Source organism: Copidosoma floridanum, unplaced genomic scaffold (genome assembly GCF_036245765.1).
Source record: "Copidosoma floridanum isolate Cflo_tuat_1 unplaced genomic scaffold, Cflo_Japanese_pri ptg000009l, whole genome shotgun sequence".
Lineage (NCBI taxonomy): Eukaryota > Metazoa > Arthropoda > Insecta > Hymenoptera > Encyrtidae > Copidosoma > Copidosoma floridanum.
The window spans coordinates 1,573,037-1,595,798 of NW_028321886.1; the positions used below are offsets into that span (position 1 = coordinate 1,573,037).

At 38.6% G+C, this 22,762-nt stretch overlaps 1 protein-coding gene across 2 annotated transcripts in view; it reads right to left on the bottom strand.

Annotated features, from left to right (window-relative positions):
* Window positions 1–22,325, bottom strand: part of siz (Brefeldin-resistant Arf-GEF family protein schizo) — a 113,461-nt gene extending 91,136 nt beyond the window's left edge. For both annotated transcript variants that reach the window (XM_014361666.2, XM_014361661.2), the window contains exon 1: window positions 21,321–22,325. In XM_014361666.2, coding sequence (XP_014217152.2) covers window positions 21,321–21,709 — 389 coding nt within the window. In that variant the 5' untranslated portion in view covers window positions 21,710–22,325. The remainder of the gene's footprint in view (window positions 1–21,320) is intronic.
* Window positions 22,326–22,762: the final 437 nt, after the last annotated feature.

The following is a 22,762-nucleotide window of genomic DNA, read 5'->3' on the forward strand; positions in this document are numbered from 1 at the left end:
TTCACGTAGAGAATATTTACATTTCACCTACATTACTTTTTGTGTATACGGTTGTCCGACGTAGTTCCGTTTGAAACAAGTGACTTATTCACGAAAAAGACGATGCTTCCGCATACAAAGCACGACCGCTGTAAACACTGACATTTTTCGGATAAAAGAGATAAAAGTTTAATTATATTCCGAACGAAATGCCATACAAAAAAGTTTTACGTTTGTCACTTTGTACTGTACCAGAAAAATATATGTAACATTGGGATGGATAATTTTAACTACTTATTCTTTCGTATTTAACACTGGTGTAAAATATTCGATGAGTGCACATTTGATTTCCTGATGATATATATGCACAATACACTCAAAGATTAATCAATACGAATTTTAATTTTTTTTCGGTATAGCGATTACTCTAAAAACGTTCGAAATATGATAGCTTTTGTTATTTATGTGAAATTGTCCCCACTGCTTGTTACAGTATTCCAAGTATTATCCTTACAATACGTCAGGACAACTCAGCAGACAGGGTATACATGGAGAGAAGCGAGTTTTTGTATCGGATATTAGCTAAGGACATATATTGGGTACCTATACGTACCTAGAAAAAACTCGAAAAAAAGAGCTTCTCTCACAATACGACGACGAATAGAACAGAGAAAGAACTATCACAGCCGCACGGTAGACGAGAAAAAGTGGTAGCACGTGTGGTTGGGCGTATCTCTTTTCCACGCATTGCATGGATCGCTAGTAGTTAACGAGTAACTAGAAGTAGAGAAACACTAGAGCCGTGGAGCTCCCCATACGAAAGCGTGAGGGTCTTGCACCACCACGTTACGACCAGATGTCCACAGTGTATGCGTCCCACGAAACCTCGCTCAGCTGGTGAAGCCAATGCAACCTGTCCACGAAGGACAATGGCTTTCCCGAAAATTTGGCGGCCGCAGGAATGATTTAACGCGCCGCTTTCGATCTCGGCCTTGTCTTTTTCATCTCCTCGTCCTTTTTTTTGCTTGGCCTCGAACAACGACCGCCTCATCGCGCCAACTCATCTTACATCACGCGTGCGCAGCATAGGCACATATACAAGCAAGGCGAAAATCCAAGAGCCCAGGAAAAAAAGAGGGAGAGAGAGAGAGAATGCCGAGGTAATTTATTTCGATTTAGATTTTTTTTTCTCGCACACATATGCATCGAGAATTTGAGCTGGGGAGGCAGACCACCATGTACATATACGTGACACTTTATTGGCTTTTGTTTCGCGCGAGTTTCGTTCAATCAGCGCGCTTTTTCTCTCTTTCTCCACTCCGCGCTCGTTGTTGATGGAGTCCATAGAAAGTGCTCATACATAAATCCTACTGGGCTACAATATTCCTTCGTGACAAAGTTTATCTGTGCCGTACGAGGCTTGTGTCCATCAAGTGCATTCGTGCGATTACGTATGGAGCGCTGTGTTCAACAATAATCCAAGTGGAAACAAATAAATGTGTTGCGTGATGTTTGCGTAACTTGGAGTGGACTGATTTTAAGGTCGGACGCGTTTGTGTGTGTGAAAAATTAATGATTCGTATCTGGCAGGCAGGTGATGGATCTGCGGAAAAATGGCTATTATCCAACAACAATTCTTGGTATTCGAGCTGTTACTCAACAACCAATTGCAGCAAATGAAGAAAAAAAGAAAATCCATGGATTGTTGGAATCACAGAAGCGTTGAATAAAAAATAAAAAAAAAATAAAAAATCAAGAGTCAACGCGAAGCTCGCGCTTGTCGAGGAACTTTGTGACAAACAGCGATTTGTGAGAGAAATTTTTTTTGTCGAAGCTAATTGCCATGCCACGCGCGGATGCCGGACACTTTTCGAATGAAAAAAACCAGCAGAAAAATAAAAGAGCACAAAAGAAACGTCGGGGCGCGCGAGATGTGCATCGCCTTTATACGACCTCGGGTTTTTATTGCTCCCGATGCGCCGCTGCTCCTCTGCGTGTTGTTTCACTTTTAATTCAACATATGTCAACGTGACGCCGAACGTTTGAGGATACGTGTGTGCATCAACAGTATATGTACGTAAAAAAAATAAAAAGCCAACAAGTAAATCTAGGCATGTCGAAGAGCCTCTGTCTCGGGAAAACGGATGACTAATGGGTGGCTCGTGCGCGCACATTGTTATTTTTTACCTCCGTGCCCGGGCAGAAATCGTGAGATAGTCTACTGTCTCCCGCCAAGGCCAAAACCATCGTATTAATGATCTTATGATGGTGAACCCACTTGGTAATAAATATTTGTGTATACGAATACCAGAAAAATATTATACAGTGCTGTCAATACCATGCCGATACTGTTTATCACTGGTGACAAAAGAGCCAATGATGCAGTGCAAAGATTCTGCAAGGCCTTTTTCAGCGTTACCTGCGCGATAATGGAGCTCCGCGATTTTCTCCGATATCTGTTATCAAAAACGTATACACAACCTATATATAGCTTGTATGCGGATCGAGGTAAGTATGTGTATATATATCTCTTTGATACATCAGGAGCGAGGGGAATTTTCTTTTTTTTTTGTTGTTGTTGATATCGGTTCTGTGTGGGATGCGTGGTTTTTTTCGCGTCTGCCTGACTGTATATTATTCATCGACGATATTGGAAATTATGTACATGTACTTTTTTTTCTACTATTCTCGTGAGGTGAAATTTAGCTAAAAAATTAAGTTATCTGTAATCACGTGAAGAAAATGAGTATATACTCTACCCAAAATAAATAGTGGACAATTAACTCGGGTTAACCAACGAGAACTAATTTTTTTAGTTGCAACTTTTACTGCTGAACTATGTTTAACTTTCTTCTTTTTCCAAACACATCTACAATTACGTATAATCCGTGACTTTTACTCTAATTGAAAACCATCCCGCCCAAAGTTCCGCAGTAGCAACGGTAATCTTCGGATAATCTCATAAACGACAAATAACTCGCACTCGTGACTCGTTGAAATTAAGCGATTTCCAAACTCGTTCGTGAGGGGCATTTCGCAAATAATTGCACAATGAGAACAAGCAGTGCCACGAAATTTAAATACATTGAGCGCAATTAGGTCGGCAGTGATAAAAGAGGGGGTGGAAAAGTAGGGCCGTTAAATGTTAAGGATTGGACCGGATCGGCGTTGAAACACACGGTGACATAACCACGGGCGCGCAAACAGGAGAAAACGAACGGAAAGAAAAAAAAAAATAAAAATAAAAGAAACGACATAATTTTCACCCACCGTCGTAAAAGAGCCTGTTACGCACACACACGAGCGATGTAATTTCCAATTCGGCCTTAACGAAGTGCCATTATTTATAAGCGCCATAAAAGGTGCGGCCCCGGTCTTCTTCCCAGAAAAAACGCGAGAGCGCAAAAATACACCGAACCAAACTACACCCATGGTGGTGTAAGAGAAAAAAAAAAAAAAAAAAAAGAGTGTAGCCATAGTTCACAAAAGGCGCAAACGTCATCATAACGAATATTCCCCCAAGAAGCACGAAAGCGATAACCACAAAACGATTTGGATCCTCTTTTTTTGCTGCCACAACGTGAGAAGAGAAAAAAAAAAAAAAAAAAAAGGCTTTGGAACCGTGCGTCCTACACTCTCCACCGCAACCGACCTTTAAGGCCGAATATCGAGAAGCTCCGTCTCCTTTTTATCCCGAGGATTCAAAAGACTGTTGGCCGAGTGTGGCATAATAGTGGCAGGAGCTCCATAAATTGTTTGTTTTTCTGGGAGCAGAGCCGTATCGGAAGGGATTAGCCGAGAAACGAGAGAGCACCGGAGCTACGTCGAGACGAGGTGGTTTCTCTCTCTCTCTCTCTTTTTTTTCACTCCCGCTCGTTACGCGCGAGAGAAAAACCGGTCTGACCGCAGAAGCAGCGGAAACGACGACGACGATCATTCGTAGAGACCATTAAGAGACACCGAGACTTGATTTCGGAGCTTCAACGTCGCTCATTCATATATATTTTCCCTTCTCGTCTCTATTACGCAGGTACCTATACGTCGCGTGCATGCAATCGAGAGGAGAAAAAAATACCAAGGTCTCTTCGAGGGTCGGTGAAAAAAAAAGAAAAAAAATCATCTTGCTCCAGATTTCGTCCCTGCGCACTATTCACAAATGTACTTACAAAATCTTCGATGCGAATCTGCAAGTAAGTAAGTAAAACATGGAGGGTGCACTGCTCGCACCTATAGGTCCCGTTCGTGTACGAGGGGTTAGTCCGGCAGACGAGGTGGCGTCGAAGAGTCGCCGATGCAAATACATATCGACGATGCATCCACGGGATAAGCTCGGTACAGATGGGTATACACATCAGCTCGCCCGGATTTCTCTCCAACACATATACCATCACCCGCTTTTTCTCCGTGTGCACGATGCAGTGCTTCGTTTTATGTGCTGCAGCGTTCTTCGTTCATACGCGTGATATGTACTCTCCTCTATCTGGTCCCGGCTTATCTCGACTCGTTTGCGACTCTGTGAGATTTCGTACGTGTATGCGTACGTATGTGCGATCACTTTTTATTTTTCATTCAAAGTTTTGCCTTTTGGCGTTTCGGAGAGGCGTGTACAACCGAGCTTGATAAGATATTTTGTGTCCATCATAACATTTTTTTTTCTCTCTTTTTTTTTTTTTTTTTTTTGAAGCATGAGGGATAAAAAATATTGTGTCCATAATGAAATTGATAGTAAATGGGCCGTCTCGGTGAGTTTATTGTCGATGAAGGGCACTGATGTCACCGAAGAATGGTACGTGTCAATTTTACTATTCTTTTGTCAAAACAAGGTTTTGAAATACATAAGTATCCGGGAATGACCCACAGACATGGGATCCCAACAATCAGGTTCACGGATGTAGGAGAGAAAAAGTCACAAGTAGTGGAATTTTCTCAAACTCCATGTCGTCGTATCATATCACATTTTTTTTATATATATTGAGGAAAATCACAGCCTCATTAAATTGCTAAATGACCAGAGTTATCATCCAAGTAGATGCAGACCATTTTATTCGCGGAAGATGATCGACATTTTAATACATGTGGGGACACATAATAATTTGGCGTTAACGCGTTAGGTAAAGTGATACAACTTTCTAGAAGGTGGAATAGACACATTGGCGATACTGTTGATGTAGGTAATAGAGATGATGAAGCTAGTAACGGTTTAACGGCGGAGAAAAGAGTGTTTGGAGAGAGGTGAGAGTTTAAAGACTTCAAATGGCCAAGGAGCTGCACTTCGGTACCAAGTCCAGGCGTAATGCAACATGGTAGTAGTGGCCTACATGTTGGGTGAAACTACCACAGACCAGGGCTGGATTTCATTATTAATTAAAGCTTTCGGATCATCTACCAACTCTTCGGTCATACTTTAGAATCAGAGGTGAGGACACGAAATCCAAGTTCCATAATAGACTCTGGGATGCTAGAGAACTTGAAGCCGGAGCAGATGGAAGGTATAACAAAGGGACTGATGAATTGAACTTTGAGATCTACCTCGTAAATATTATGTTGTGAGAGCCACAAGAGAGTACGGCTCGCCTGAAACCCCAAAAGAAGAGTCGCCATAGTGGAATAATGACTTTTTTCATTTCGTAACCTAATTTAAATGTAGTTGAAACAAGTTTGCATGTATTATTCGCGGAAAAGAATGGGATTCCCAACGAATGTGAATGCCACTCGAAGGCAGAAAGGAGAACACATGTCATTTTCAGAGTCAAAGGAAAAGAAAAACAAGAAAAAGGCACAAAAGAGCTTGTATTCCACCTTTATTCGGCGCAGCTGTCCATACTTTATACGCGGACACTTATCTCCGATTACAATATTTAAACTCAAACGTGCAATGTCTCAAACTGAATGCACACACGGAAAAGGCAACACAAGACACGAAACCCGCAAGGGACAAGTTTGGAAAAAAAAGGGAACGCACATGAGTTGTTCGCGCAAAATGTGTATACACACAGTAGCCTTTTTCACATCCGTAATACACGTACTTGCAATACAATATGCATATATTATGTACGCGGCAGCGAAATTACGCTTTCGAAGGGGAAAAGTGCGTATACTTACGCGCTTTATGTAATTATTGCGCTGCGCATTTAGTGAATACATACGAGTACATACATGTATGCAAGCGCGAATGTAAATATGTCCCCCTCTTTTGCTGTACTTACTCGTATACATCACATAAGGCACGTATCCATATTTTCCAGTGTTAAGTAAAAGCTATATATATATATAGTCGCGAATTAAAGGTCAACTTGAAGGATGCGTGTGTAGCGCACAAGTGACTGTGCGATCGCTTGCTTAATGCGTGTACACTCGAGGCCCTAATTATCATCATCTCCCATAAGGATTAATATAAATATACAAGTATATATACGTATAACGAAACGTATACAGCCACAGAAAGGAGAAAAAGTTGTGTATACACCACACACATGTACCTACATAATAACGCGTGCGACTATCGCGCGCGGCTCGCTTCTCTCTCTCTCGTTGTCTCATATTCGATTCGCATATAATAATATGTGTATATAGCTATTAGACGCTTCTGCCGCTGTGGGAACGTCCTGCCTGTGCGTCTCCCTTTTTTTTCCCTGCTCCTCTCTGCTCCGAAAGCTTACTTATATATCCTCATAATATATATACACGCATTTACACAATATCCACACGTATCGTGTATAGATATGTATATTTTTTTTTTTTTCACTATCTCTTTCTTTCTGCTACGACTTCCTAAAGTTTAACACACACGATCGTACGTACGTTTGTCGCTTGCGGCAAAAACGTTGCGTTGGGAATAGTAATAAGTAAGGGGAAACGGTATAACCATATAATGTGTATATATACACGTGTGGGGGCCTCGATAAAATCTCGACTGCTTAGTGCCTTGGTCTTACAATTAGTACGAGGTTAACGACTGCTCGCGAGTACTCTACAAAGCTGTTTTTTTTTTTTTTTTTATTTTATTTACTTTTTTATACTTATACAACAGCTTTGAGGTGTACACATGTACATCTCAGCTGAATAGAGCCAAGCCTTTGGCTGATGGGATTTGCTGCCGTGATCGGAGTAGCCGTCCGTCCGCCTGCGGATAAAACCAATCGCACGGGACGATCTCTCTGTGAACTCTCTCTCGCAGGGATAATTGCCGAGACTATGAGTGTCGCGAATGGACGGGCTCTCGCTTCTGCACTTCATACCTTTATGTATATACTGGTGTATTGTGGCCTGCACGGGTCGCGACCCTAATCTGTTTTTGCGGCCTACTCCGATGCCTGTCTGACTTTTAAGGGTACAGCGATCGGATTTTAAATTTACGGGCTTGATTGAGCCGCTTCAATTAATCACTAATTGATGTTCGTGTCTTTGTTATCATCGGGCCGTTAACGAAGCTGCGAATCGAATTTTAAACGTCTCGTGTCGAGTCCTGCACGTCTCGAATATATATACACACACACATGAATCACGTTCATTTTGACGCGAGTGAAATATAACCCAATCGATGTATGGTACAATTGTTCGTGTATACTCCCAATAGGGAGGTAATAAGTTCCCACCGTATAGAGTCAATAAATATAAATGTTATCCAGCGTAAAATGAAAAATCAGAGGAAAGTTGCTTATGCACTACAGCCATAATTTCATGGACTCCTCTTATCTTTTGGAAGACGACCATGAAAACAGATGAGAAAGAAACAATGAAGGAAAGGAAAAAAAAAGAGAACGACATAGAGTCTCGAGTATGTTTGTACATCACATGTATGCGGGTGTCGCGATAAATTTCCCAGGGATGGACGTACGTGTGCACGCTGTTCAACCTGATTTTCTCTTCTCCCGTTACACACGTGCTTTTGCACCGTCTCGGCTATCTTCTCGTCGAAATTTCTCCCCTCGGCCCGTCACGGTCCATTTCCCCGGCTCTCTTCACTCGTCGCACGTGAGGCTCTCCAGGCGCGCCCGACTCTCCCTCTCCTCCGGATGCAGGGAACATTTTTCCTTTACGAGAGTCTGGCTCCTCCTGCCCGGGACAATAAACTGGAAGGACACGGTCTCTCGAGCTTTTGCAAATGCACGTACCCACACGCGAAGAGGAGACTCTTTTATCTCTCGCGGGAAGATGAAAAGCGATAGGATCGGGAAAACGACGCCAGAGGCAGCGTAACACGGAGACGAGGAGAAGGGCGTGGGGCAAAGCTGCCCTCGAGACACGCGATGTTCATTAAACACCGATGGCAGATTTTTCCCTCCAGACGGAGGACGAGAGAATGAGAAAGTAGTGTGCAATGTATTCATATATATATATATATATATATATAAATTATATGTACATAGAGAGATGATGATGATGATGATGCCGGTATCATTAACGCTCCTGTTCTCCGCTTCCTTTTTTTCGTTCTCTCTTTTACTTTTAATAAATGAGGAAGTGATTTGGGAGGGATGGAAAGTACAAGTGACGGGTCGGACGGACCCCAGAGCGAACGGATATGGATACGAGGCGCGGGCTCGTGTTAACAGGTCTCTTTTGAATATTTTTGGGCTTATTAAGTTGTATGGGATGTCGGGCACCTTGTCAGTGTTTCAATCATCGTCGGGATTTTAACATGGGAACGTCCTTTTTTTTCTAATTATTCGAGTAGAAGGTGGATTACACGCTACGTTAATTGATGATGCTTTCTAAAATATACGTGTACGCATCACGTCATTATGAATTAATTTATTTAATATGGTACTAACCATCTCTTTACGCACCAACAAATCTTATTCAAGTTTTCCTTTATGTTTTTTCCTACTTTCCTATTTATTTGTAAACGATAACGAAGGCAGTGCAGGTGTTTCAAAAGTCATTTTTTTTTTACAGATTTTGTTGAAACTTTGAGTGCAAAATTTCTCAGAGCTAAGAAAACATTTACTAGAACAGTTCCATGTAAACATTCTCTAAAAATAAAGTAATACTTTTTTACACCAAGATTTTTTTTTAATTTTATATGAATGTTTTCTTAAAGTAAGAAAAAAAACCTTTTTTCAGAATAATTGATCTCCTTATAAATAAATAAAAAATAATTTTTGTATAGTTTGTGCCTCAAAAACTAGTTTTCGGCTAAATATGTATTTTTTTCAACACCTCTGTTTTTGAGATATCAGTCATATCAATTTTATTTTTGTAAATGGTAATGCACGACTATAGTATTTCAAAATACATTTTTAAAATTATAATGTGAAAAAAAATCAATTGAAATTCATTGCATTGGGAAGGGTAAGAAAAAAAAAAAAAAATCATCGCAGCTGGCAGCGTTGATGCAATGAGTCGATTAATATTAATTTGTCGGACGCAGTGACATTATCACCACCCTCTCCGATCTAATGGCATTAAACATACGTCCGTTCTTACATGTGCTTCGGATCCGGTCGCTCTATCGAATTTACGAACGCAGTTCGTATTTTACTGGCACGTAATTTTTTGCTCCGAGATAAGCTCGGATCGCTACTCCAGTACGAGATTTATGATCTTGCGATAATTATTCATACGCTACAGTGGATGAAAAATTGTGCAAATAAAATTCCTTTCGATTTATTTAAAAACTTGGCATAGTTAAATTAAACTATAATTTGTATTTCAAGTGATGATTTTTAATCCTGAAATATACATTAATTTGCACACTTACAATCCATGAGTAAAAATTTACTTGCGCATGCAGGGCAAAAAAAAAAAAAAAACAATTCCCGGTAGCATTCGAAAAAAAAAAAAAAATTAAATTAAATTCCGCATGTTTGAAAGAGAAAAAAAATCCCTTTTACGACGAACCCGTCACACAATCGAAAAATAATTAAAACCCCTTTTCTCTGAAATCCAATACAATAGCCATCCCATCGAATTTAATTGTCACGTTTTTGTACCCAATCCCGAACGCCACATCAATTTAATGAACTCCGCGTATCTCTTCTCTGCTCGCCCTTATCATTCGACCGCCTGTACAGTGTCCTGGACAAGAATGTAGCCGGCGGTTGACCACTTGGAAGGAAAAAAAAAGAATCTCGGAACTGGGCAACGGTCTCGAGCCACCACTCATCTCGTAAATTTTTTTTTTCCAACAATCTTTGCGGGAGACAGTCTACAATCCACTGCATAGCAGCCCGGGAGACATGGTTCGACAGCAGAGACGAGCCTCTCACCGGAGCGCATTCTTTCGGGCGTAGGTTGTCGATTAACTCTCTATGCCACTGTTTTTATGTTAGTGAATGCACCATGTCAAAAGAAAGTCGATCAGAACGAATTTTCGAGTGGGAGAGAATTAATCGATGGATATTGGCTTATTTCACAAGGAAGTGTTAATAATAACAATAATAATAATACACAGGCGTTAATTATCATGTATTAACGATAGGAATAGCAAATAATGCACGTCAATAGCCATAAAGATATTGCAATTGATGAAATCGTTTCGAAAATTTTTAAATCGCAGCCTACGATGGTTACGTATCAATCAAGTGCCATAAGTTATATGAATAAGAGTATGTTTGCGAGTTTTTAATCGCTGAAGCTTTGATCGCCTAAACACACGTTTTATTAATAAATAATAACAAATAACAGTTGGATTTCTAATCACCGGTACTTCAATACGGAATCATCTTATAATTAAATTTTTAAATTTTTATTCATGATTCAAAAATGATTCACGATTCAAAATGATTCAATCGTGATTCTTAATCATTTGAATCACGTGGACAGCTCCTCGAGTATTTGGCACACAAAATATATACAGCGTGCGAAGTTAAGTTATTATGTGAAAAATAGCTCCTAGGTATTTCAGACCCAGTGTATTAAAAAACTGCTAATTCCTGTACTGTTGAAAATTTAACAAATAATTCGGTTGTGCTGAAAATTTAAAAAAGGAATTTGCAGTTCTTTGGGTCCACTCTTTACAGTAGTTACAGATAAATAGAGGTGAAACGGCAGAGCAACCCACACAAATATTGTCTATAGTGTTAGTTTTCGTGTACCACGCAAATATTATGAAATTTCTGTCTAACGGTGACTTTAAATGACCTGCGAACGTTACTCCACTTTGTTTGCCCAGCACTGTTTCGCAATGCTTTTAACAGCGTTTATTACCAGAGTGTATATTTTTATTCCCTACGGTGTTTGTGTATCGTGTATAGACTAACGCGGGAGTCGCGTAATTTTGGCTTCGATGGAGAAAGCGAGAGAATATATCAGCTTCGAGCAATTCGTGCGTTGTCGATTGGCCGTTTGAATTCAAGATTGGGCAGTTATTTTTCATTCGTTAGCAATAGATTGACGTGAACGTGTATGCGTGCGCAATTCAATTTCAATTCGACAATGAATCGCGATAAAACCCATACTCTATTATAGAACTGAATATAAATATGAAACGAACGAACGAGTAACGGTGGTTTGCACAATTTACAAGGGCTATTTCAAAATTAGGAATGCGACGCAAATTCACGATTTTGTCTAACGCAAATAATTTGAATCAATGTGCTACCGTGTAATTTTCGGCCAAGACAATTCTCTGTAACGCACGTTCATCCTCCTCCCAATATCCTCTCATACAATAATCGCATACTTAACGTCCACACCCGGGGATTAAAAATACAACCTTTACGCGTATGTAACTCACCAAATGAGTAGATTGAAACTCGAAAGTTAAAAACCACAATCCTCGGCTTTCAGCACCCGAAAATACCTCAGATGCATCCCGTTAAATCCACGTGGCGCCTCAATTTGTCACACTGCAAGCATCTAGCCGAGCCTCGAGCAACACGCTCCTGGCACGCAAAATATCAAATATCACGCTCGTATATACTTGTGCCTCTCTTTTCTCGGCGTGAAAGCGCACGGCCAGCAGCACCAGTGACACAGCTGAGGGAAGGGATTATTGTAGTACGCGGCAAGGGTATTATTCGTCATCCTTTGCAGTGCATAAATCAAGCTTAAGGACTTGAAGGAGTGGGTGCCAACATTTGCATAAGCTCGAAAGGAGTGCGGGGTCCTTGAGTGTGCATTCCCTGATGGTGCTCGTTGGGTCGCCGCGCACTTGGCTTGTAGTAACTCCTCGTCGCCCGTGTACCATCGGATCAACGAGAGTCCTTGGGCCATCCTTGATTGAGGGGGAAAAAAACTAAGTAATCGAGGTAGCTGATGATGAGGCTGGAGCGTGTATGTGTATACGGAGCAAAAGTACCTCTTTGCGTTTCAATTATGCGACAGGTCATCCTTACGTGTTGTAGGAGCAAAAAAAAAAAAAAGTTGGGCAGAGCGGGAGATGTCCTTAAGCTGGCGAGATTTGGTCAGAGCGAGTTTCGTCATCGGTGCGCCAGAAAGGAAGAAAACAACGCCGCGATTCACGATCTCACGTACAAACGGGCACGAGAGAGAACACATACCCTGCGATTTGCGTCAATCATTACAGGTGACACTCGTGTGTATACTCTTATCTTGCGCAACAAATCAAACAACACAAGCCATTGCCTACTCCTGTCTTGCTTTTTCTCGTAATTTTCCTGGCTTTCTGTGGCCTTTCTCGTCGTCGTCGTTGTCGTGTATTTGCATAATACTCAAGCCACAGCTGGAAAAAAGCAGCGAGGTTCGCTTTTTGAGTGTCTCTTTGGGGAGAAAATTAGCAAATCTCTGGTGTGAATATGACGGGAGAGCTTATTACAAGAGAGTAGGTTTGGTTTCAACATTTTTTTCTTTTTTTTTTTTTTTTTTTTTCAGTCCTGGTGTTTCGAGCGGTTAAAGTCGTACAACCCAAGAGTTTTCAGACAAGAATTCTTAAAAGTATAGTGGAACATTTTTTTTTTTTTTTCTTTTTTTTTTTATTGTTTAATTATACCATTTGGAATTACGAATGAAATTACTATGCACATATGTGAATTTTCAGTAACTGAAACTCAAACGTAAAAAGGAAACTAAATGAATGGAAAATTGTTCTCTTATATTTTTCGAGCGTAATATCGCAAGCGAATTGAAATAAATTTTTATTTTCCAAACATAGATCGTATGAATAAGTAATAACAAAAAAAATAATCCAATCATCTTTTAAAAACCAAGAAATCAAGAGATTACACGTCAAACAAACGCAAAGGAAGGAAATCAGTTAATCGAATAATCGTCAAGCAAAAACAGAGAAAACCCAGAAAATAAGGCCATCTGCAGCGTATAGGAGAAAGTGAAGGATTGATCGGTCGCAAGGGGGGAGAAGCCGTGCATGTGTGTCATCAGCCGGCATCGTTGTAAATTTAATACCAAGTTAACGTACACAGTGCCACTTATATCGGAAAACGAAAGAACCAAATCGAAGATAAGGAAAAGAGGATACCCAATGTTATAAATAAACGCAGCAGAGAATATGCTCCGCAAATACGAAGAAGACGTGGGGCATTCATATTTTGACGCACACGCTTGTAAAACACAGACGCACGCAAAACCAAAATCTCATACATCTCGTACGCAAGAAACAGATTCTCTCACCGATCGTGCAATACGCAGAGGATCCTTAGAATCGTCACTCTTGTTCACATACTTACACTCGTTTTCACGAGCAACGCTGAAAGGCAACTTTGAGTTGTTAATTACCTCGAGCCTCAACTCGATTCCCTGATGTCCATATGCACGTCATGCAATGCCCAGGGCTTCAATGACTGTATGGTATACGCACGTACGTGCGATTTTCGCCTTTTATGGACTACTACTCGTCGCATACACGTACCCAGACGATCTACTTAGTAACCTCGATCACCAACCGTTCCAGCTCTTATGCTGATTGGTTGTCTCTTTCTCTCCCCTTTTTTTCACCTCCCCCGGTCTGCAGGACGATCGATGGTATTGTGCGCTCGTGTGGCTACACGATAGATGGTCGCTTGATGATAAAACGCAACTGGCGCGCGCTGATCGATACTCTGGTGTGGCTTTTTATATCCATGCTCGAGAATACAGTACTTTTGTTTGTGTCGGTTTATGAATGCTTTTTCTTTTAATTTAAAATTGTTAACCATTATTTGTATGTTGTTGGGTAAAAATACTGACATAATCTATTTTGAAGAATTACGTGTATAAATAGAAATAATTTCCATTACGTTTACGTTTCTTCCTTTAAAAAGTATCAAACATAGTTGAACAAATTTCATTTGTTTTTTAAAGTTGGACATAAATGAGGGTGAAAATAGTACAGAAATAATGTTATGTTCATACTCCTAAGTTTGTTATAAAAGAATCGAGTTAATGTCAAGCATTTCACATTTATTGCAAGAACGTTGTTTTTTTTTTTTATTGGTTCTAGTTCAAGTTTTTATGTGATGAACATTAAAATTATTTCCATACTTCACAGATTTTAACAACAAAACAGAGAAAGGGTGGACCACTCTCGGTAGGTATGGTCGGTTAAAACGTGTTTTTCAGTTTTTTAAATGCTCTTGGCTCGATAAAAAAAAAAAAAAAAAAAAAAAATGTGAAAAAATGTCCCGAAATGCCCTTTTAAATAACAAACACACGTGAATTTTTTAAAACTTTTTCAGTAATAAATTTGAATTTTCAGACATGTTAGAAATTTTGTGAAAATTCTAGAAAAAACCCTTTACTGAGTAGTATAGTAAAAAAAATTTTTTAATAAAACAAACATTTTTTTCTACTATTATGAATTTTTGCAGATTTTTAAAACAGATGTAACAGGTCCAAAAAATCAAAAACTGCTATTTTTGGCATTTTTCTGCATTATTACTACGACAAATAAATATAAAAATGTTCGTATAATTTATTATTAAAAACCAATTTTTAGTTAAGGTTTTAAACTGTTTCTGCATTTACTAGTTGCAATGATATGAGAAAAAAAAATCAAAATGGCAATTTTTTATTTTTGTAAACCTGTTCTACTACTTAAAAAAATCTGGATAAATTTACGGCAATAGAAAAAAAAATGTTTTAAGAAAAAAAAATTTATTTGTCGTACTACACAAAAAATTATTTTTATTACAATTTTTTTTAAATTTCGTATGACACTGAAAATTTGAATTTAGCACCAAAAATTTTGTAAAATTTTTTTGTATATTTATTATCCAAAACGTGCATTTTTAAAAATTTTTCAAATTTTTTTTGCATGCTAAGCTGAAAAAATAAATTAAAAAAAAAAAAAAAACTGAAAGAACTAAAACAAAAAATATGTCTCAATATTAATTGTTACTTTATCTTTTTCTTTACGCAATATGAAAATTGAGAGTCACAACGACCACACTCCTCGTGCAAAGAAATTAAATAAAATCCAGCATCCAAGTACCTGTATGGTAATTTAAAAAACAAAAAGAAAGAAGAAATTGAAAAACAACGGCAACCCCAGTGGAAAAAAAAAAAAAAAAAAAACTTGCTTCCGCTGCTAGCTCCCTTGCCTCCGCCCACGCAAATATCCGAACTCGCAAGCCGAGGTAATTTATTACCATCGAGTAAGCCTGCACGTCAAAAGAACGACGAGAATTTCGTAAAGGCGTTTAACACGCCGATCGACAAGCTCCTTTCATAAAGCACACACTGCCCGCACACGTATACCTCTCCAAGTATCAGTAATCCTGCACACATCCATCAATAATGCATGAGCACGAGCAACAGAGAGCGAAACTCGCATCAAGCTGGTTAGCGCGTTGCTGCAGCGCAACTTGCTTAATGTGTGTATATAAAATATACTTAGGTACATACGTGCAGGTTACACTGTTTCCACAGCTCGGCAAAAGTTGCCTCCTACGACCAATTCGCAATTTATCGGCTCTCTTTCCCTCGCGAACGCGCGGGCATTGAAATAAACGCTTATCGCATCGTCTGTGATAAACATTCGAGTACAAACAACCTCATGTACCTTCCTACCTCGCATTTGCTTATTTTTCCTTTGCGCAGAGCGACAAACTCGCATTGGTAAAAAAGAATAAGGAGGAGAAGAAAAATAAAAGGACGCGGCCGGTTCCCCGAGCTCCTCCTTTTGGGGCGGTCAGCTTTTTTTGAAGTCACCGAACACCCATTATGCGCCGTACATCGGATGCATATGTAGGTGCCCCCCCCCCCGAAACCACCGCTACTCCTCTCTCAGTAGAGCAGGACTCTCGTCTCTCTTTGCTCGTATACATTGTCCGGAAAAAAAGAGGAGGATTTAAAGGAGAACACATGTATAACACAACATGGGGACGAAGAACAGTGAAAAGTGCGGAGGTACATATAAAGTGAAACAGAGACACGTAAGCATGCGTCTGCGTTCCCTCACGAATAATCTCACGATGGGAGATCACATACACGCGCATGTATGTGCACTGCACGTGCTCTGGAGGCTCCTATGGCGAAAAAAAAAAGAAAAAGAAGAGTCTGTCTCGTTCGTTCGCATTCCAATGTGTACCTATGCCCCATTACGGAGGAGAACCAAGTCGATTCCAGAAAAGAAAATACAAACACACACATCCATGACAGGAGTATACCTACTGTGGAGAAAAAGAGAGGCAAGGGGAAGGCCACATGACACGAATCCACCCACGCGTCCTTGCTGGACCTGCTTATTGCATGCGGCACTATACTAACACTATACCATCAGCATCGCTCTAGGTGACCCTGCATTATGTATATATATATATATATTTATATTAGGTGTGCAACTGCTTGCTGCTGTTGTTGCCCGGTTTCTCGGAATCAGTGGTGGTGTGTGGGCGAGGGGGCATGATGATGCTTCTGTTTGGCTAATGCTGGCCGTTTAAATAAATATAAATTAAATGCTCATGTATACGAATGTCAGAGAGATTAAATTCACCATGCGTAATGAGCAGATTATTACACGTGAAAGATGTTTTCTATGACTTCCTTGAAAACTTAAGCGAAAAATTTTATTAACAAATGTGATAATCAAAAAATAATTACGCAAATTAAATAATTTTAGTTCCATTAGACTATAACATTTATTTCCTGTATGTTTTGATCAACAAATCCAAAATACATTGAAAATTATCAATTTAGCCCGCTAGAACATTTTCAATTAATGGGACTACTGTGTGTAATAAAAAAGACGGAAACTTAAGTAATTTTTATATTTTCAGTATAAATAAACTTTTTAGGAATTTTGAACATTTGTATCTTTGAATCTTTTCTGATAAACTGATACATATAATAGATGAAAATAGATGGATGAACAGATAATGAAGCTAAACACATTTATAAATGGATTGATGGATAGATAGATCATTAGTAAATATTTACTGTAGGTCTTCCAAGAAACCGTTATCAGTTAATAATGACCATGCGAACTATCAATCAAAAATATATAATAGTGTTATGACTATTCGTTAGACGTATTTCTTAATACCTTTGACCAATATCCATTTAGTTTCTTCGAGTTACCACACCTGGCCAAAACAATCGTTCTTATACTTCAATCTTTTCAATATAATTTAAAATAGTTTATCAATTTATATAGTTATTAAATATTATTAGTTTCCTTTCTTCAATAAAATCTGAAAAATTCCCATTTTATCGAGTGTGTGGTATCTCTATTAAAATCTAAAAAAATTTTGTCATCAGTAGCTTTAATCTGTTTGCTTATAGACGTGAGACAACCATACGTTAAATTTAAAGTAACAGATGATAAAAATAGATTCAAAAGGAAAAATCGAATCACATGGATTCTCTCGTTTATCAACTTCTTCCTTCAAGTTTTTGCTGTCTAACAGGCTCAAATAATTGAGTCTTGAATAAATTAGTAGCTTGAAGAGTGAAACTAAGAGATAGAGAGGGAACTGAAACACCTCGACAAATTAACCAGCTCGTGCCACTAAGGCCCTTAGAGCAAGTAGGGGAACACAGCTTATTTCCATTGAACATTTTAACCTCTTATTATAGCCTTTCAGTATACAAGTATACCTGTGTGTACTGAAAGAACCAGCTTGAAAGCATGAGAGAGCCCGAGAAAGACAATCTAGGTGACATGTTCACTATTTTTTTCTCACCAACGACACCTTTGGGTCTCTCGATTGGCGTAGAAGAAATTGATTGAAGACATGTATATGAAGAGGATATCTGAATCAGTACAAGTGCTCATTGTGGGAGGAAAGTCTAATTTTGTAACATACTATTTTATATATTACCAAAGCAGCTTTGATATTACAATTTTAAATATAATTGCGATTAAAATGTATGAAATGAATTTTTTTTTTAAACTTATGATTTTTTTACGTTCAATATTTGTATTATAACGCCAACAAAGTAATACTTTACCCACCCAAATTCTGAAATACTTTATGTTAAAATGCGTAAACTTGGTAAAATTAAAAAAGTGTCATTTTTAGGCAGACAAGTTCCCATCAATCGGAAAGTCCGCACACTCAGCACACAACTACGATACTCAAAAAAGATTTTGTAAATTCAATTAAACGTTTTGTCACACAGTACTGATAAAAATTTTCAATAAAATAATTAGTTTTTAAGCTTATTTGAATTAATTAAAGCACCTTTTAAAACAAAAAGATTTTATTCCTCGTATAATAGACAAAATAATTTAATTTTACTGATTCTTTGAATGAATCACTTATACATTATTCTAATAAAATATTTTAATTAGCTCTATCTGATTAAATTTTTCGTTGGATATTAAATAATTTATATGTAATAACGAACCATTAAAAAAAAAAATTTGTTTTTGCTTATAACAATCATCTACATATTGTTTTGATAAAAAATAAGCATCCATTAAACCAAATATTTTCAATCTCCTTTCCTTTTGATCTCATTTTTTCTTTCTTTTGTATCGCATTATGCTCAGCCCATTAATTTTAGGTACCATTAAAACCATGATATAAATATTGTGCATTTTTTTAAACATTACATTTACTTTAAAATTAAATAGAGTTCATCTCCCTGGTTCGGGTACATAAAATCAAAAAATGTATGATGTTGAAGATGGTATAATTCCAGGATGTACATACATTCCCTCTGTTTATTGACATTTGTACATTTTTATAGACCGACTCACGTATGCATTTTTTATTCTCCGTAGCTTCAGTCCCAAGTGTGGTGCTTTTCAAGGGCTCTCGAGACTTTTTTTCCCGTGGGGAAAAATTCTAGCACCCCCGACACGCACACATACATATAATAATCATAAAAAGCTCACTATAGGCGCGAACTGGCAAACGAACGCTTATTGTGGGTACACGCCCGAGCGAGCTCTAGCACACACTACTATCATTATCGCGTGCATTTTTTTTTTTTTTTACAACAAGCTAGTGCTTCACGAGTTGGTCCTTTTTTTTTTCTGTGTTGCAATAATTAATTTATGCTTTAATTTCACAGGATAGCAATACAGGGCAGTGCAGCCGTGCGCCGAGTGCGAGGGGGCTCCAGTTTTAATTAAATCTGCGAAGCGCGATATTCCAGCTGCAGCAAGGCAGACAAAGAACACTATAGATATATGTATAGCACTGCTGCTCTGTTCTTTTGGTCAGTTATTCGATTGAAGGTAATCGGACTGCGGCCGAACTTTGGCCATTAAACTATGGATAATTCAGCGATCGCGTGCGTAGAGATACCAAGCTTCGTATTTTAATATTTCAACGGCGTTTGGTAAATATTTGTTAGTTATTTTTAAAAGGCTGACAGTTGATGCTTGCTGGACTTTTTTTAAAATTTAAATAGCTCACACGCGCGCACACACACATGTTTACTCTTACTTTTAAAGATAAAAAAAGCTCGAAAAAAAAATGATTACTGACTTGTCAATGAACCGCACGGCAGATGTATTCATAATTACACTTACGTAATACTGTCTCGTGTACATATTATATTATATAAATTGTACGCTTCGATTTGAAATTAATAAAACATATTTACAATATTTTCCAGAAATATCCATTATTCGATACTTACCACCAGAGTGCTATCTATAACGATAAAGTCGAATGCTATTAAAATATTTTTAATATGTTTTAAATTGGAAAAAATATGCTGTGTTAAATCAGTTGATCAAATACGTAATGATGTCATTATAGTGAAATAACGATCGTTTGTCCAAATAGAAATCAAAAAGAAAAATTCAACGGGTGGATGATCAATAATAATGATCTCGAAAATCCCGACTAACCTACGACATTAAAAAGTAATGGACCAGCATAAAAAAAGGGTTAGGGTCACATACAAAAGGGACTTATAGATAACAATCATTTCACAACTATGACAAATGACTATTACAGGATCGTTTGTAAGCTTGACGTATTTTATTGTCATTATGATTATTGATCGATCAAATCTAAAATTTAACGTGTACATTTTTCATTGTGTCAATCTATATGATAACGATTTTTCATTTCAATTTGTTACTATAATCTAATGAGTGATCAAATACAATTAACGATAAGAATTTTATAAATTACTTTTATATTTTAGTAGAATGACAGAATCAATTCTCAAGTTACAAATTTTTTAACAAAAGTAATTTTTTTGTACAAAATCGAGTTTAAATTCGATAAAATATACTATCAATCAAACATGCAGTGAAGATGAAATTTAAAAAACGATTGCTTCATCAACTCATTTTTATCAGTGACGTGAAATGAAAATTCACGCTTCTTTTGTTGAAAAAAAAAAAAAAAAAAAAAAAAAAAAAAAAAAAAAAAAAAAAAAAAAAAAAAAAAAAAAAAAAAAAACCAAACATAAAAGTGATTCACGCAAAAAATACGAGTCTCGATAATTATTTATCTCCATCAAAGGTGACCCCGCCTCATAAATACTCGAGAGATATATGAACCTAACGTCATTTATAATAAAACTTTATCTACTATATTTTAAGTCATAAAAAAAATGTATAAATACACATGTTACGCATGCACGCGAACTACAAAAATGACAACACCGACAACAACACCATCGATAATTGAAGATGCTCGTAAACTTTGTCTGTATCTTCAATTTCTTGAAGTGCACAGGCGTTGAGAGCTCATGCCAAAAAATAATCGTACGCAGCGTTAAAGAAAAACAAACAGACCGTTCACGGCCGGGTGCCCTCGATGACGATAACAGCACAATCGCGCTCGCCCATCAGGTGTTGTGGGCCCGATACTGTCTGACGCACTTGCATGTAAACGCATAGTGGGGTACAAAATTACATAAACGCCGAAAAATTACCATAAAACTTGGCGTGATGTCAAAAAATAATAAGGGGGTAAGAAAACACGTTGAAAAAAAATCTAAAGGATCAACGGCAAACGGAAAAACAACAGCAATACCTATTGCAACATCATAGTTTGCATGAATTTTTCAGTCAGATGGCTGCTTACCTGTCGTCGTGGAGTCGCTTGAGGTCGGCCATCTCGAGCTCGAACTTGAACTGCGAGACCTCGCACATCAGAGCGTCCCGTTCGCCTATGACCTCGGCGAGCTCCCGCTGGAGTTGCTCGATCTCCACGTACTGCCGGCTGATCAATCGGTCCTTCTCCGCGAGCATCGCGCTCAGGTTCTGCTGCTGCTGTGCCTGATGATGATGATGATGATGATGATGATGCTCCGTGGGCTCGACACTTGTACCACTCTGCTGTTGTTCCTGAGGATTATGCCCCAGTTGGTGCTTCGTACCGGCTATAACGTCGCTCTGCTGCTGCTGCTGTTGCTCCTGCAGTTTGATGCCGGCTACCTGCTGCACCATGTCGTTTTGCACCACAGCACTCATACTTTAGCACAACGCACAACACGACCCTCTTCCTTTTTTTCTTCTTCTTCTTCTTCTTCTTTATCTCTCCGACTCTTCCTTATCAATCATCAATCAAACGTTACCAAATGCATGGCACTTGTGTATTGCGTGTACTATGTCGAATGTCGGTTTGCCAAAAGAATAAAAAATAAAAATAAAAAAATGAAAGAAAGGTGGAATGTGTGAAACCCCTGCAAGGACATTAGATGCGGAGATTCCAAGTCGCGAGAAAAAGTGGAGGCTGACGGACGTAATGGAGACGGTTGGATTGAATTAAAATGAGGCTGCTACTCCAGTGTTCCACTGCCGCACGTGATGCGAACATAAATATATACCGCTCTCGCTGCGGGCTGTTGTGTGATGCTGCAGCTCCGGATTACGCTATACCTGAGACCCAGCGATGACTAGCCGCTCTGTTTCTTCGCTGCTCTCCTCGTAACAACAATCAACCGAGTGTACATACAAATATGGTGTGTACACAATATATCCTACCACAGCTGCGTCGGTGTAATTTTACCCACCAAGAGACCGCGCGCGAAAACTATACAGCGGCGTGGATGCAGCCCACCGATCCTTCTGCTATGCACACGTTGCGCCTTTTAAACACAAGAAAAAAAAAAAAAAAAAAAAAAAAAAAAAAGAATAAACCATAAGAAAACGAACGAGCCTGTCCAGGATTTCTTTTCTTAAGCACTTTGAATATTCAGTAACGAATCGGTGAATTTGTTCTCATGTGCTGCAGCACAGCATCACTCACTCACATGTACATCTCAGCGCAGGCTCGTGGCGGGCCACTCTCGCCATTTTCGCGACTCCGAAATTTGTTTAACTTTGTTGTTTTCCCATCGTCCTACAGTCGTTGTCCTCGTCATCAATGTTACTCGGGTTGAATAACTCTTTTGCCGGCACACTCAATGAACAATCACTTACATGAACACTCTGAAAAGAGCGTAAAAACGATAGAGCATCACAATATATCAGCACGAGCACACGATAAAACAAACACGCCGTGCAGAGCCGGAGAGAAAGAGA